The 15,057-nt window shown below is 53.3% G+C and overlaps 1 protein-coding gene across 11 annotated transcripts in view; it reads left to right on the top strand.

Moving 5' to 3' along the window:
• LOC144941091 (nuclear factor 1 A-type-like) overlaps nucleotides 1–15,057 on the top strand; it is a 384,067-nt gene that overhangs the window by 331,036 nt on the left and 37,974 nt on the right. For all 11 annotated transcript variants that reach the window (XM_078867567.1, XM_078867556.1, XM_078867559.1 and 8 more), the window contains one exon: nucleotides 6,347–6,515. In XM_078867567.1, the coding sequence (XP_078723693.1) occupies nucleotides 6,347–6,515 (169 nt within the window). The remainder of the gene's footprint in view (nucleotides 1–6,346; nucleotides 6,516–15,057) is intronic.

Genomic DNA, 15,057 nt, shown 5'->3' with positions numbered 1-15,057 from the left:
GGTACTCATTTTAAGCTGAGTCGACCTAATGGAGGCCCAGGACGGGGTTCAGATAATCATCACTGATGTTGGCCGTGAGTGGGAATTGCACTCGGCATCGCCGGATTTGTAGTGCAGCACACTAACCGCAACACACACATATCATTTTCCATAGGGGGACATTTTCCAGGAAACTGGGTCAAAATAAATGGTATCCAGTACCGCAACGCCTCCGAAAGTGTTTTCTGCTCCGTTCTAGTAAACAACGTTCATACGCCCACACGCCCACTCACCCACCCACTCGCCCGCCCGTCCACTCACCCGCCCACTCGCCTGCCCGCCCACCCACCTGCCCACCCACCCGCTCGCTCGTCCGTCCGCTCGCTCGCTCACCCACCCACCTGCTCACCCACCCGCTCCCCTGATCACCCACCTGCTCACTCGCTCACCCACCCACCTGCTCACCCACCCACTCGCTCGCCCGTCCACTCGCGCCGTGCCCAGCGACGGTAAAGCCTTGCACTCTTTTTCGCCAGAACCAAGGGGGGTCTGGCTATGCTGATTCCCGCCGAAAGGTATAAAAACAAAACACCGGGGACCAAAACCACACCGCCGCCCTCCGAGTCCCTCCCTCCCATTTCCTGCCTGCCACCCCGACCTCCTCAGAGCAAAGAAGGGGAAGGGAGAAAAAACTCTGCTCTGATGTATTGATTTTGTTACCGCAGTCATGGTGTATTATTTCCAACCCGCTAATAGCGTTGCTCAAATATTACGCGAGGCATATTTCACATCGGCCCGAAAAATATGCCCGCGGCAACGAGAATGTGTTGCTGAATACAATTAGAATAATTACTGTGGCGGTCATAATTTGCGGCCCTTTGTCCATCCACTGCTGGATGAAGGATTACACTCTCTCATGCACTGTACCGGCTTTGACGGTGCGCTTGCTAACAGAACTTTCCCCAACAGAATATAAGGCTAGAGAGGTCTGTGTATGTTATTTGTGCGCGTGTGTGCACACCGAGTGTATTCACGTGTTGACAATTTGAAAAGTGTACATGTTTTAGTTTTGATCACAGTTGTTGCATATGTAGTATCTTCAATAATGGCGGGAGACGAGTTGACGGGGCAGCACTGTTTATTCACAACGGTTGCACACGTAACAGTCCCAACCGAGATAACACCTATGTCATGCGTGCCTGACTCGGCCACGCACTCCGTCTTCCCCGTGGGGTACGTGCACCTAACTCTGCCTCGACTCAGGCTCTCCGGCTACGCTCTCCCCACGGGGAACTATCAGACCCCTACGCACACTCGGCTCGGGCCGCACTCAGTCTCTCCCGTAGGGTACGCGTGCCTATCTCTGCCTCGACTCAGGCTCTCCGGCTACGCTCTCCCCACGGGGAGCTCTCAGACCCCTCTTGTCAGGCCACGGGTCTCGACCACTGGGCTATACAGCCCGAGCCCTTACAAGGGCGTCGGACCGTGAATCCCAAGGCCTCGCCTCTGAGCCTCACAGAACCCCGGCCCTTACAAGGGCAGCGGGGCTAGGGGTCCCAGGGCCTATCTCTTCCTCCGTCTTCTGTCTTCACCGGTTACCAACTCCCCGAGTGCCCGCGCGCATCGCCCTACATAGCCCTCTGCTCCCGAGGGGGCGGAGCCTATGCGGACCGCGATGTGAGCACCCACTTGATGTAACCAATCACCACGCGCTGCCTCACGATCCCTCCTGCCAGCGCGTATCACCACTACACATACAAGGCCCTAAGGCATAAGATAGAAAAAAAACGTCCAGAAAACGAATACGAAGAGAAGATCCCCAATAAGCCACCCACCCACCTGGGTGGGTGGCTCAGTGGTCGAGCGAGGAGCTCGCGATCGGAAGGTTGCGAGTTCAAATCCTGGTTCGGGGGGTGTGGTTGACCCCCCCCCCCCCAGTCCATCATCCCACCGGGGGTCCATAAAATTAGTACCACTTTGTGTGGAAAGTCCACGGTGGTTGTCCCTACGGATGGACTCGCACCACGCCATAGGAGTTTGGAATGTCGACCGTGAGTTCAGGGCTGGGGGAATCCACTGAGCTGTGAAGATCTTCTCCACAGATCTCCGGTAGGGCCGGGTCAGCACGTTACAACAACAACAACAATGAATGAATAAATAAATATTAAAGGGTACAAGAGCGAGATAGAAAAAAAGTTCAGCAAGTCACAAAGAAGTAAAAATAAACACATGCAAATATAAATAAAAGCGTGGAAGTACAAATTGCGCTCATACATGAAATTTCTGCAGATTTGTCAAGACCAAATGCAATCTTGTGCAAGGTGGCAAATAAATAAATAAATGCACAGGGGCCCAATGTTCGTAGGGGGCCTAGCACTGGGCGGGGCGGGGTGGGGGGGGCAGTGGCATTCATCTCCTTGCACCAGGGCCCATGCCACCCGCGCTCCCACACTGGGCACATGCTGCTCATGGCTGGCTGAGCGCTTGCAAGGCTGACGGAGAACTGGTGGTAAGATGTTGACGACCTCGCCTGGTATACAGGAGGTCGTGGGTTCGATCCTGACCCTGACGCCAGTATATGTTTGGGGAGTTTGCGTGTCTCTCCCCGAGTCCTCCCCTCCACACTGCGATAAATTTGCACGCGATAAGCCACTTTGTTTGGGCTACCATTTGTGGCCAGTTCGCTTCTGAAAATAGCTCTGTAGCTCAGTGGGCCTTACCTGGTAAGATAAAAAAAATTGTAAAAAAAAATTGTTTTACGCACAATGCCTGGGATGTGCTGCGTCAACCATACCCCCTCGAGGTGGCGACGCTTTGCAAGTCCGCGAAGCTCAGGGAACAACGTGAATCTGAGTTGTTTCACCGTGACGGTTAGCCGCGGTTACAGGCGGGGTGGACCACCGTCACTCAGGTCGTTGTTTTGGTCGAGTTCGATGCAACATGGGAGCCCAAAGAGGGTTTGGCCGTGTGCATCGAGAACTATAAACTCAGAGATACATTGGTTGTTGGTGGGAAAACAATATCTTGCAGGAGTTGTTTGAGATTGCTTTGGGCTGTAAATGGGAACAATGAGCTCCTCCCCCTTCGTGTGCAAAGTACTCCAGGAGAACTTTATTAATCTTATAAACTAAAGTGCAGTAACTTCATCTCGTATGAATTGATTCCATTATCCCGGCTCAAGCGCTTGACCTTGCCAAGCGCCCGCTCCCCTCCCCCCTGCAAAGCTCGGCTCCTCGGCTATCGGCTCAAGTGGTTTCAATTGATCTCGGTCACTCGCTCACCCTCCTCCTCCTCCACCACTGCCGGCTGCCGGCAGCAGCAGCGGCGGTTCAGCAGCCCTCACCGCCAACGCTCGCACGTGTCGGCTTACACACTGAAACACGCGCAGGGCTTCACGTTTCACTGCGAGGCAACGTCATACCCACCCCACCCCTCACCTCCCCACCCACCCTGCACCAACACCGCCACCAACGCCACCATCGCCACCACCCTCCGTTGAGCGTCGCCGGCGTTGCCTGGTGGGGTCAGCGGTGCTGGTGCTGGTGCTAGGCCCCATTGGAGCAGAAATTATTTTGGATGGGCGGGGGGGGGCACTGGGGGGGACCTTCTATAAAGTCGCAGCGAGGTGACGCAAGAGATAGAGAACTAATGAGACGAGAGAGACATTCTGCCTAAAATAGAGAGGTGTGGTGACATGGTCTCAGGCTTGGTTAGTAAATTATTTCACGCAAACATTAGTTTTACAACTTAAATTGCATAATTGCCAGCTGTGAGAATTACAAAGAATATTGGCTGTCACGTGATGACCAGTCTCGTAGCGGAGTGTGTGGGAAACTGCGCACCCCCTTGCTGCACAGAGGACAAAGCGATGACTTGAAGGACTTTTTGGGAGAAGTTCCGTGAAAGAGATTCCCTAACGGATTCTTTGTACCGTGGCATGGTGCCGATGGCAGAATTTGGAACGAATTGGTAAGACAAAAGAGACCAATATATACGTAACTTTTGATTTCAAATGCTTATTCCTGGCCCCGAACTGCAAATGTTTTGCACGTGCCATCCCACCACTCCTGCGGCATAGACAAATGGGATTGATGTCAATGAAACAAGTGCAATCGTGATAGGCTGCATTTTTTATTATTAACTAGGCCGATAAAATGTAATTCTCTAATGTACACGCGTGGTGGGGGGGGGGGGAAGTGTCAATCCTTAAGTTAATTTACAATTAACAAAGCGACGACTATAACAATAGCAAAAAGCGGTGAGGCATTCAGGATTAACAGCCTTCACTTTATCGAGTACACTAATAAACAATGCCTCAGGCGCGGGGCGGTATTTTTTTTTTGCCGCGTGTGACCTCCGCCTCGCGATCCATTGATTATTTGGCCGCGCATGTGAATGGTAATTGAGTTTCGACCACGTCTGCAAAAGATTCAATCTCCAATTCACATGCCCGACGCACGCGCGACCATTCCCTCCACGTGACGTTCATATTAAAGTAAGTGCTGCCCACTCCCCGTTGCTGTCTTTGCATCGGACGTGCGCGTGACGCCCCCCCACCCACCCACCTTTCGCACGCCAGTGGGGGGGGGGGGGGGGAGTGCGAAATCGCAGAGCCCACAACGCACGTACACATATGTACGTGTACGTGCGTATGTGTACGTACACGTGTGTACGTACACACACGTACACGTGTGTATGTGTATGTACACGTGTGTATGTGTACGTACGTACGTGTACGTGCGTATGTGTACGTACGTGTACGTGTGTATGTGTACGTGCATATGTGTACGTACACACACGTGCGTATGTGTACGTGCGTATGTGTACGTACACACACGTACGTATGTGTACGTGCGTAAGTGTACGTGCGTATGTGTATGCACGCGACTTCCGAATATTTGTTCAGAGCTTCAAAAACTCCACAAAGGGGCCCATGATAAAAAAAAACATGTTATATAAAGAAAACAAGTCCTGTTCATTCCTATTATCAATTCAATGGGAGAAATGCAACACACATACTTACCTGCTAATCGGAAGTGTGGGGGCAGGAGAATATTTGCCGCTGGCCGGAGACAACTCGAGGATGGAATTGAGACAATCGAATAAACCAGCAACGAATAATCGTCGTAGTGTTTATATTTCTCCCATTGAATTGATAACAGGAATAAACAGTACTTGTTTTCTTTATATAACATGTTTTTTTTTTATCATGGGGCCCCTCTGGAGTTTGTGGAGCTCTGAACAAATATCCGGTTTGCCCCCCTCCCTGCTTCCCACCTAAATGTGCGCAGGAGATGCTGGATACAGAAACACCCCTTGGGAGTAAGGCCACGTGTGTGTGTGCTTATATTCAACGTAGTGTGGTTATATCAGAATTTCCCCTTTGCCCGCATACACACACCACTCGAGACAAAGCGTGTATTCACCTGCAGCTAACCCCTTCTTCCAGACGAACAATACAATTCAAAGTGACTTCCTGCTGCTGTGGTGGAAATTTGCACATTCCAATGGCAGGGGGCACGTCAACTTCCCCAACAAATTGGTACTCGCTTTATCAACCCCCAGCGGGGATGATGGACTGTGGCAACCCCAACCCAGGACTTGAACTTGCGACCTTCGGATCGCGAGCCACTCTGCGGTCGAGCCGCTAAGGCCGGATGTGACGAGATATTCCGATTTCCGTGACATGCGCTGGGGTTTTGCCGCCCAAAAGTGGCAACAGAGTTGTGGATGCTCTAAATCTTTTCATTGTTCATCCCTAGGCCATGCCTCCTGGTTTAGAGAATGCCTTATCCGCTACAGAGTCAGCATTGAGTACGTGCGTGTGCATTCTCAAGTCAACCGGTCCATGGAAACCCGTGTCCCTTTTCTGCGCGCGCATCTGCCTCTCTGGCTATCTGCCGACCGTACCCAACTTCCTTGTTCGTCTCTCCGTCCATCCTTTCATCTGCCTCGCCCATTTGTCCTTCTGCCTGTCGGCTTGTAAAGCCGCTGCTTGCCTGTCCATCTCCATCTACCTCATTTTGCTGCTGTAAATTTCCGCGCGATAAGCCACTTTGTTGAGCTATCATTAGTGGCCAGGCTTTGCCTGGTAGGATGGTGATGGTTTTACTTTTACTTGTATGTGTTTGGGTGATTTGTTTGCCTTTCCCGTACTCTGCACTACCATGTCGTCTTGTTGTACTGTTTGTTGTTGTGACATCCTTACCCCGTGTCCCTACTGGTGCATCTGTGAAGAAGAGCTTCATAGCTCATCGGATCCCTACAGTATAAATACATATTCTGATTCTGAAAAAATAATTCTGATTCTGATCTCCTCTATCCATCGATCGCCCCTCTCTCCCTTCCCCCCCCCCCCGAACTTTAGCCCGGCGGTGGGGGCCAAGCCAAGGTGACGTCCGCACTCTTCCCGACGTCCATGCTGCCGCCCCCTCCACCGCCGATGCCGAGGCCCGTGCCCCTGCCCATGTCGGTGACCGATACGAAGCCCATCAGCACGAGCAGCGACGGAGGCACGCCCTCCCCGACGTCGCCCAGTGAGTAGCATCCACCACCCACCCTGTTTGCTCACCCGCCCACCCGCTCGCTCGCTCGTCCGCCCACCCACCTGCCCACCCGTTCGCTCGTCCGCCCGCTAACTCGCCAATACCTTTGCCGACTCGGCAGTGGCATCGTTGGGCTTTGCGCTGGGCCCTGGTTGCAACGTTGCCCAACGAACTGTCAGGGATCTTTATTCAAGTTGCACCCCCTCTACGAGGAGCGTGGCACCCCAAGGGGTTCTTTCGGCCCCTCCGAGGGCCCTCGGTGCAGTTGCACCGCCTACGCACTTTCGATAGCCGCACCCGCTCTGCGTTCCTCCCCGCTTCGCCAATGCGGCGGGTCTCACCGGCGCGCTTTTGCCAAAAATTTTGATGAAATGGGGAGGTGGGGGGGTGGCGGGGGGAATATTTGCCAGCAACGACACGTGAATCGGGATCCCAGGTGCCGCACAGGTCAATTAATTGGTGCACGCACGCGCATGCACACCGCACGCGCGCACACACACGCTTGCAAATATACACCAGAGCTGGTGCAACATTTTGCAAATGGGCTATTAAAAGCGTGCAAATTCACACTTATTAGATTTTAGTTTAACAGTGACCCCTGATGTCGGCGCAATTAATATATATCACGTGAATATTTTGTGCAGGTGCGATGACAGAATTGGCCCAATATAGGCTTGAAGCTTATTCTTGTTTGATTCTTCCTGTCATGGTGGGGGGAGGGGATTCATATCTCGAGCAAAGCTAACGGCGAGCGTGGAATCTACTTTACAAGTTCCCTTTTGTGTTTTCTTCACCCTTTGCGTTTTTGGTGGGCTAAAACATTGTACATATTGCACCATCATTATTATTATCATCATGGGTCATGGTCAATCCACTGCTGGATGCAGGCCTCCCCAAGCCGTCACCGTCTCGGGCACCGTAGTGGTGAGATGTTAACTCCCTCGCCTGATATACAGGAGGTCGTGGGTTCGATCCCGACCCTGGCGCTTGCTGTATATTTTGTGTCTGCATGTTCTCCCCGTGTTCGCGTACATTTTTCTCAGGGTCCTCCGGTTTTTTTCCCCTCCACGTTTAGAAACTTGCGTTTCAAGTATTTGGCTGCTACACATTTCCACGTGATGATAAGCCACTTTGCCTGAGCTATCATTTGTGTTGGCCAGGTCGCTTCTGAAAAAGAGCTACACAGCTCAGTGGGGCGCTTACACCTGGTAAAATAAAAACAAATCGTTTCGTAAAGATAGTCTCTCACAGGGCCTCGCGATGTAGCAATCCGGAGCGCCTGCAACGTGAGCCGATTTCGTTTCTCCATCTCCTGAGCGCGCTCTCCCCGCTTGAGCTGCCCCTCCCTCGGCACTTAGTAGGCTTGGCCACCGTTCCTTCCAGCGCTTGAAACCCACACTTTGCTTTCCCACCACGTGGCCTCCGTGAAAACAAGGCTGCTGCTGCTGCTGACGCTGACGTCCACTTTTTTTGCATAAACCTCGTGGCGGGGTGGAAGCCTTCACGATCGCAGTCGCCCCAAACGTTTGATGAAGCTAAGCGGTGTAAGTAATTGTTGTTTTTCAACTTTACCAAACAATGGGACATTCCTTCAATCACCTCATCCGCACCACCGTTCGCCCAGTGGGTGCAGACCGCGGTTGGTCGACCGGCAGGTCCGTGAGTGCTGGGATTCAGTGTGGCTACTCCTGTCTCTTCTGAGTACCCAGGCCACAAACTACCCTCGAGGGATGCTTTCTAGAGCTGCCTCTCGAGAGGAGGTCGCTTCCGCCAGCAGTGGTGTGGGCAAGGCACATGCAGGGCTGTGCCTTTACCCTGGCAAAAAAAACGGTGGAAATTCAAAAATATTGACGAAGGATAATAAAATACCCGCTGAAAGTAGTAACGTGTACGCGAGTACATTTCGAGAGGCTTTATGGAGCTCCCTCTAGCGGAGGGCCCTTCTGCTGACAGTGGCGTGAGCGAGCAGTTGCAGGTCTGCGCCTTTACCGACGTCATCGATCGTCGTGGCTTTACAACAAATTCCAAAGAAGAGCCACGGCATCGCTTGCGTTCGCATTTTTACTTCCGATTTTATCGCGGGGACTGACGGCGAATAGGCATAGCCAGTGCTCTTAATGTCTGATTTAAAAAAAATAACTCGACTCAACTCTCCCCAGCGAGGATCGCGTGCCAGACACCGCGGGGGTGAATGATCTGGGGTGGCATCCTTTGTCAAAAAAAAAAAGCCACAAAGCGTAAAACGGAGATGAGCGCGACGATCTAGAACTTCCCCCGGGCGCGCCGGTCAGCCACGACCTCCGACCTCGGCGGACTTTCTCTCTCACGCACGCGGCGGATGTGTGGCTCAGTGCGGGGGAGGGGTGGGGGGCTCCTGCTGTCCGCACGTACACCCATCGCCCTATTGTCACTCCACTGCTGGATGAGGGCCTCTCAACGACGCTGTGTGGGGTTGTTGGAGTGGGGGGTTAGGCCATGCTTCTTTGCTCTGGCTCAGTGCAGGGGTTGGCGGTGGTACGGTGGTGACCGCAGGATCTCCGCCACCTTCTCCACTGTAAGACCAAACCCGCGAATATTTTCTCAGTTGCCACGATGTGGCCTTTTCTCAAAACCACGCAGTGTCCGGTTAGAATATACGCTAATCGGTCCCCCCCATCATGCCTTGCGTGTCACGTGACATCACCATACTTGTGCCATCTATAAAATCGCCTTCTGTTAATTATGCTTATTTGTTTCCAGCCTGCGTGCATTATTCTGTCTATGAGCGTAGAATCCTTAATAAGAGAGTGTGAGAATTGGCGTATCAGTTTCTGACATTGCGCAGGGCATTGCTGTAGTTTTATACGACGTTCTAAATGCCTCGGATGAAATATCTCAGGTGTGCATGCTCCAGTGTACATTCAGAGAGGGGGGCACGCGGGTTGGAGATTAGAAACATGTCGCAGGTGAAGGATGTCGTTGAAACTAGCTCGGGGATCGGGCCAGGACACGTAACGGCCGGGGTGGGGGCACGATGACCCGCGGTCGAGAATAATAGCGGCGGAGTGGCAGCCGAAGGAATGGAACGCGTCGGGAGAGTCGAGGGCCCCGCGTCCGCTGCGGAGATAGAACGATGAAATAGGCTCGCACCGCAGTCGCATGTCGCATGGCGGCACCGCGAGGAGATGGCGACGGCCTGGGGTGGAGGCGTTTATCCAGAAGTGGATTGATCATGGCCGACGACGGTGAACTTTACGATGATGATCGTGATGGTGGTGGTGACGCACGTGGAGATTTGGGTTCACGGGCAAAGCTCGCCCCGCCGCGTGGCCTGTCAAGAACTCCATTATCATTCAGGACCCGGCGAGTTTAACCCCACTGCGGAGAAAACCGGTCAATATTTACGGCTTTCCCGGGAGAGCGAGAGAGAGAGAGTTGCTCGCTTTTTTTTTATTCCGCCCTGAAACCGCCGATCCCCGTTGGGTGCGGGCGCCTGGGTGTGACCACCGCGGCGAGGGACGGCGCTGCCCCTCTCACCGGGGCAGCGAGGGCGACGCTCTCTCTCTCACCGGGGCAGCGAGAGGGACGCTCTCTCTCGCTGCCCCCTCACCGGGGCAGCGAGGGCGACGCTCTCTCTCTCTCTCACCGGGGCAGGGAGGGCGACGCTCTCTCTCTCTCACCGGGGCAGGGAGGGCGACGCTCTCTCTCTCACCGGGGCAGGGAGGGCGACGCTCTCTCTCTCTCACCGGGGCAGGGAGGGCGACGCTCTCTCTCTCTCTCACCGGGGCAGGGAGGGCGACGCTCTCTCTCTCTCTCACCGGGGCAGGGAGGGCGACGCTCTCTCTCTCTCTCACCGGGGCAGGGAGGGCGACGCTCTCTCTCTCTCTCACCGGGGCAGGGAGGGCGACGCTCTCTCTCTCTCACCGGGGCAGGGAGGGCGACGCTCTCTCTCTCTCTCACCGGGGCAGGGAGGGCGACGCTCTCTCTCTCTCTCACCGGGGCAGCGAGAGGGACGCTCTCTCTGCGATTGCCTCGCCCGGCTACCTTTGAGACGGTGACCCCCCCGGGTAGAGAAACTCATCTGCCGGCCGGCTTCTTTGTGCAAGTGGCCGCTCGTGTGTGTATGCGCCAGTGTGCGAGCGAGCACGTGCGTCCATATTTCCCGCACCTCCGATTAGCACGGTTGGCTACGTACGGCGCCAAAGAAGTTCAACATACTCTGATTGGTGGATAGGAGTGGCGCAGTGGTTAACGCGCTGCTCTGCGAACACGGCAACTCGAGTTCGACTCCCGCTCATGGCCAATATCGGTGATGAATACTTGAACCGGTCCTGGGGCTCTCCTAGGTTTGACCAGCTTTAATAACGAGTACCTGGTGCAGTGTGTACACTTCAGCACTTGGTAGATAGAGGTGGCCAGGTGTGGTGCTGGCCACCCACCCCCTCGTGTGCCGTGCTGGCCTTCATAGATGCTCACTAACAGCACTGTTCAAGGCTATATGGGGATGTGCGTTTTTTGTACGTGTGTTGCATCTTAATGTTGACAATACTTACCACAACAGGCTATACGGGAATACTTTTTTTTATTTGAGTGGGTGTATGTGTGGTTGGGTTTGTTGTGTATTTGTGTGTGAGTTTGTGCGATTGTGTACGATTGTATTTGTGTGCTTGCGCCATGTCTGTTTGTGTCCGTGCATGTGCGGGTGTTGGTCGTTTGTCTGTGCCTATGATGTGTTTTTATTTGTGGGCCTGTGCTTGTGCGTCTGTGTGTGTTTGTCTGCGTCTGCGTTTGTACTGGACTTCTTCTTTCCGCTGTCTTACGGCTGCTGATGTAGACGTAGAGCAAAAACGACAATTTCAGATTCAGGCGTTCAAGCCAGCTGGTAGCGGCAGTGTATTGGCTTCGTGCACTGCGCTCTGAAGCCTGCAACCTGGGTTCAGTCGCCGGCCGCGGCTTAACATCAGTGACCGAGCGACATTTCAAGCGGTCCTGGGTCCCAATCTTCACCAAGCGATTACCAACCGGCTTGGCGAAGTACGATATGGCATGGGGGGTGGGGGGGGCGTGAGGTGGGGGGGAGACCTTGTGATCGGACAGGGTCACCCGTCGTTGTCAATTGCTTTAAAGTCTTGAAGAGAGCACGGGTTGGCTACGTACGCTGTGCCGAAAGAAGTTCAGCGTACCGTACATAGAGACACTGTTACAACAATTAACGCAGTTACAACAATTAACGCAGTTGATGCCCTCCACCCGTAGCTCGCAGGTACTTGAACGACAGGCGATCGCGACGCGCCGGTGGGCTGGGTTCCCACCACCAGGGACCTCTTAGACGCTCGTCAGAGAAGAGCAGCGTCAAATATCAAAGTCCCATTACCCGGCCACGGAACAAAATATGCCCAACGATCAAAGGGATGTTTGAGTAGACCGAATTTAATTGTTTGCACGAGATGCCATTACCATTATTATTACAATGATCGTGATCGCAGATGTCATTTGCGCGCGTTATTTTTAGCGAGCGACTGCGCTCGCTCGCACACTCGCCCTGTCATTAGCAATCTTGGTGTTGCTGTTATTATTGCGAATATCCTTGGCGTAGGGCGCATCGACTATCAAACACTCGTTGTGCTCATCGTTTATTTTTCTTCTTCCTCCTCCTCGCTCCACGGCACTCGTGCGTGACCGCGGTTTCGGCACGTGTCGGAGGGTTCTTTTTGTCGATCCACTGCTGGGTGAAGGCTTCGCGGTGGAGAGATGTTAACTACCTCGCCTGGTATACAGGAAGTCGTGGGTTCGGTCCTCACCCTCACGCCTGCTCTATATTTGGAGGTTGCGTGTCTCTCTATCCCCATGGTCGCGTGCATTTTTCTCCGGGTCCTCCGGTTTTTTCCCTCCACATTTAGAATCAACGTGCGTTTAAGAGTATTTGGCTGCTATACATTTGCACGTGATAAGCCACGTCATTGAGCTTTCCTTTGTGGCCAGGTCGCTTCTGAAAAAGAGCTCAGTGGGCCTTACCTCGTAAACAAAACATAGTTTAGTTTTATAGTTGTGACGATGAGCGCACTCATGGCAAGGTTGCGTTGAGCAAACGCCGGTTGAAGAACCGTTACGGGATCTCTATTTACACTGGAATTACGGCAAAGTGCAAAAACAAGGCAAATTAAAATGCTAATTACAATCATAATGATGGCAAACCGATCTCGCCATCAACGTCATATTGCAAAATGTAATATCGCATCGTGAAGATGATACCGCAGCAAGCCCACCTCACGCACGCACAAGAATCGCTGTGCGTTAGCGGAGACCATTGAGTCAACACTGGCGTCCCCCCGTTGTCCACGTGCTGTGTCTAGAGCAACACAGAGCAATGCGCAACACATAGCAGCGTAGGGCAACGTAGAGCGTCGTAGAGCAATGCGTAGCAACGCAGAACGATGTGCAGTGACACAGAGTAATGCGCAATAACAGAGCACAACACATAGTAGCACAGGAACACAGAGCCACGCAGAACAATACACAGAAACACAGAGCAACGTGCAGCAATGCAGAGCAATGCACAGTCACAGAGCGACGAGCAACGCAGAGAAACACGGAGCAACGCAGAAACAAAGCGATCAACCCAACAGCGAGGTCTGCAGCTGCTTAGGACTCGGAAGAGGGGGGGGGGGGTCCCTTTGCTGGTCACGGTCCAAATTTGCCAAATTTGGAAATTACTCGCAATGATTTGGAAATTTAAAAAAATCCCGTCCCGGTGGTGGTCGCGGAGCGAGGGCAGACATCGATGTAATCGAGACGCAAAGTTTCGGCGGATCGATTCCGTGTAAGTGGCTCTCAATGAGAACGAATTGATGCACGGGCCTCCGGATTAACCGATAGTAAATCCATTCACCAATTTGCGTGGGGGTTTTTCTCTCTCTCTCTTTTTTATTTTTTTTTACGCTTTCCACGCGCGTGGGAAAGCGTCTAACCCGTCAGACACGTCCATCCCGTCCCGTGCTGTCCCTTCCGCTTGTTCGTCAGTGACTCGTCAGCAGTATAACATTTGCAATTGCGCTGTAACAGGATAAAATTCGCGACAGAATGAATGATCAATTATGTTAATGTGGAAGAAATCCAATCAGCGTCAAGGTGCGGCCTAATGTGGGCTTTTCCGATCCACGAATCATCTCTTTAGATCCATAAATAATGTGACAGGAATCACTTTAACCTAAAAAAAATATTACAGCTATGTGTTCGAGCCTGGATCAAGTATGGATCAAGCTTTGTATCCTTAAAATCGGTCGACTTCCGTTCCTTATACGGGCAAATCCACGCCCGATGACTCCATATATGGGCCTAAAACATGAACACAATGTATAATTCTGTCCCCGGGTTCATTCTATTCTGTTACAGCGCATTCTAAAAGCGTCTGCCTCTCAGTCGGGGGGTTTGCAAAAATATTTAATTGTTCACGACTTTTTCTCCTGTTTTGTACACATCTGCCCCATACTCTCTACGTGAACACACGTGCACTTCAGCATCATCATCGATCATCGTCAGCCGTGATCTATCCACTGCTGGATGAAGGCCTCCTGCCAAAGCCATTGCCGTGTCTTCTGATGGTCACGCGATGCAACGATACTCCTCGCTCCTACGCGCGGCCCGACCTCATTGCTCCATATCTGCGGGGTGGAGGCGGTGGGAGGGGAGGGGCGGCAGGGGGGGGGCAGTAGGGGTCAACGGGGAGGGCGGGGGGTGAGGCATGTGCCTCGTATTGGCTGCCACCTGTTTAGATACGTGCCCTCACACACACATGTACGTACACCCAATGCAATGTGCAGCATTTCAGCAATACGCACACGTTACAGCCCCTTCCGCCGATCCACTGCTGGATTGGACGGCCGTGTCGGCAGTGGACGTTGTTTGACCATACTTCGCCAATGCGGTTCAGTGAAGACGAGGTGCACAGACTTGGTGGGCGGGGGGCATAGGTGTACGCTCCAACAATAGATATCGCTGCAATGCCTTCTACTACCCAGCACGTAGCCTCTGCGGCAGCCTATAGCAAGCAACCTGTTCTGCAGTGCGGTCACACGGCATGCAGCAGTGCCGAGTGCAAGGCACGGAAGGCTGTGCACAACGCAGCAAACTTTAACTTTGATTTTTTAAAATTCATTTCAGGCTCTGCATGTTGCACGCTGTTCAGTGTACACAGTGTATGTAGCATTAGGGTGGTGACCCCCAGGGGCTCCATTCAGTCCGCATCCCCCCTACGACCCCTAGCTTCCTCTGTCCCCATCCACACCCCCGCCCCCCCCCCCCGTCTCCCGATCCCATTCAGTCCATCTCTAACCCCACGCTCACCTCACTTCACCCCCTCGCTCTGGTGCCCCGACACCCGACGGCTCTCGTCGTCTGTGCCTCCTGTCACCTACCGGTTGGCACGCCGGCAAAAGAACCGCGATGGTGCCCGTCGCACCACGCCCCGGGTGCCTCTGGCTGTGGCTGTGGCTGGTGGCCTGCTAACCGCGTAGCGACCTAAGCCGGTCTACCAGTAAACCTAAATATGTTCAGA

This window comes from Lampetra fluviatilis, chromosome 24 (assembly GCF_964198595.1).
Source record: "Lampetra fluviatilis chromosome 24, kcLamFluv1.1, whole genome shotgun sequence".
Classification (NCBI taxonomy): domain Eukaryota; kingdom Metazoa; phylum Chordata; class Hyperoartia; order Petromyzontiformes; family Petromyzontidae; genus Lampetra; species Lampetra fluviatilis.
This window is presented reverse-complemented; position numbering and strand designations above follow the sequence as displayed.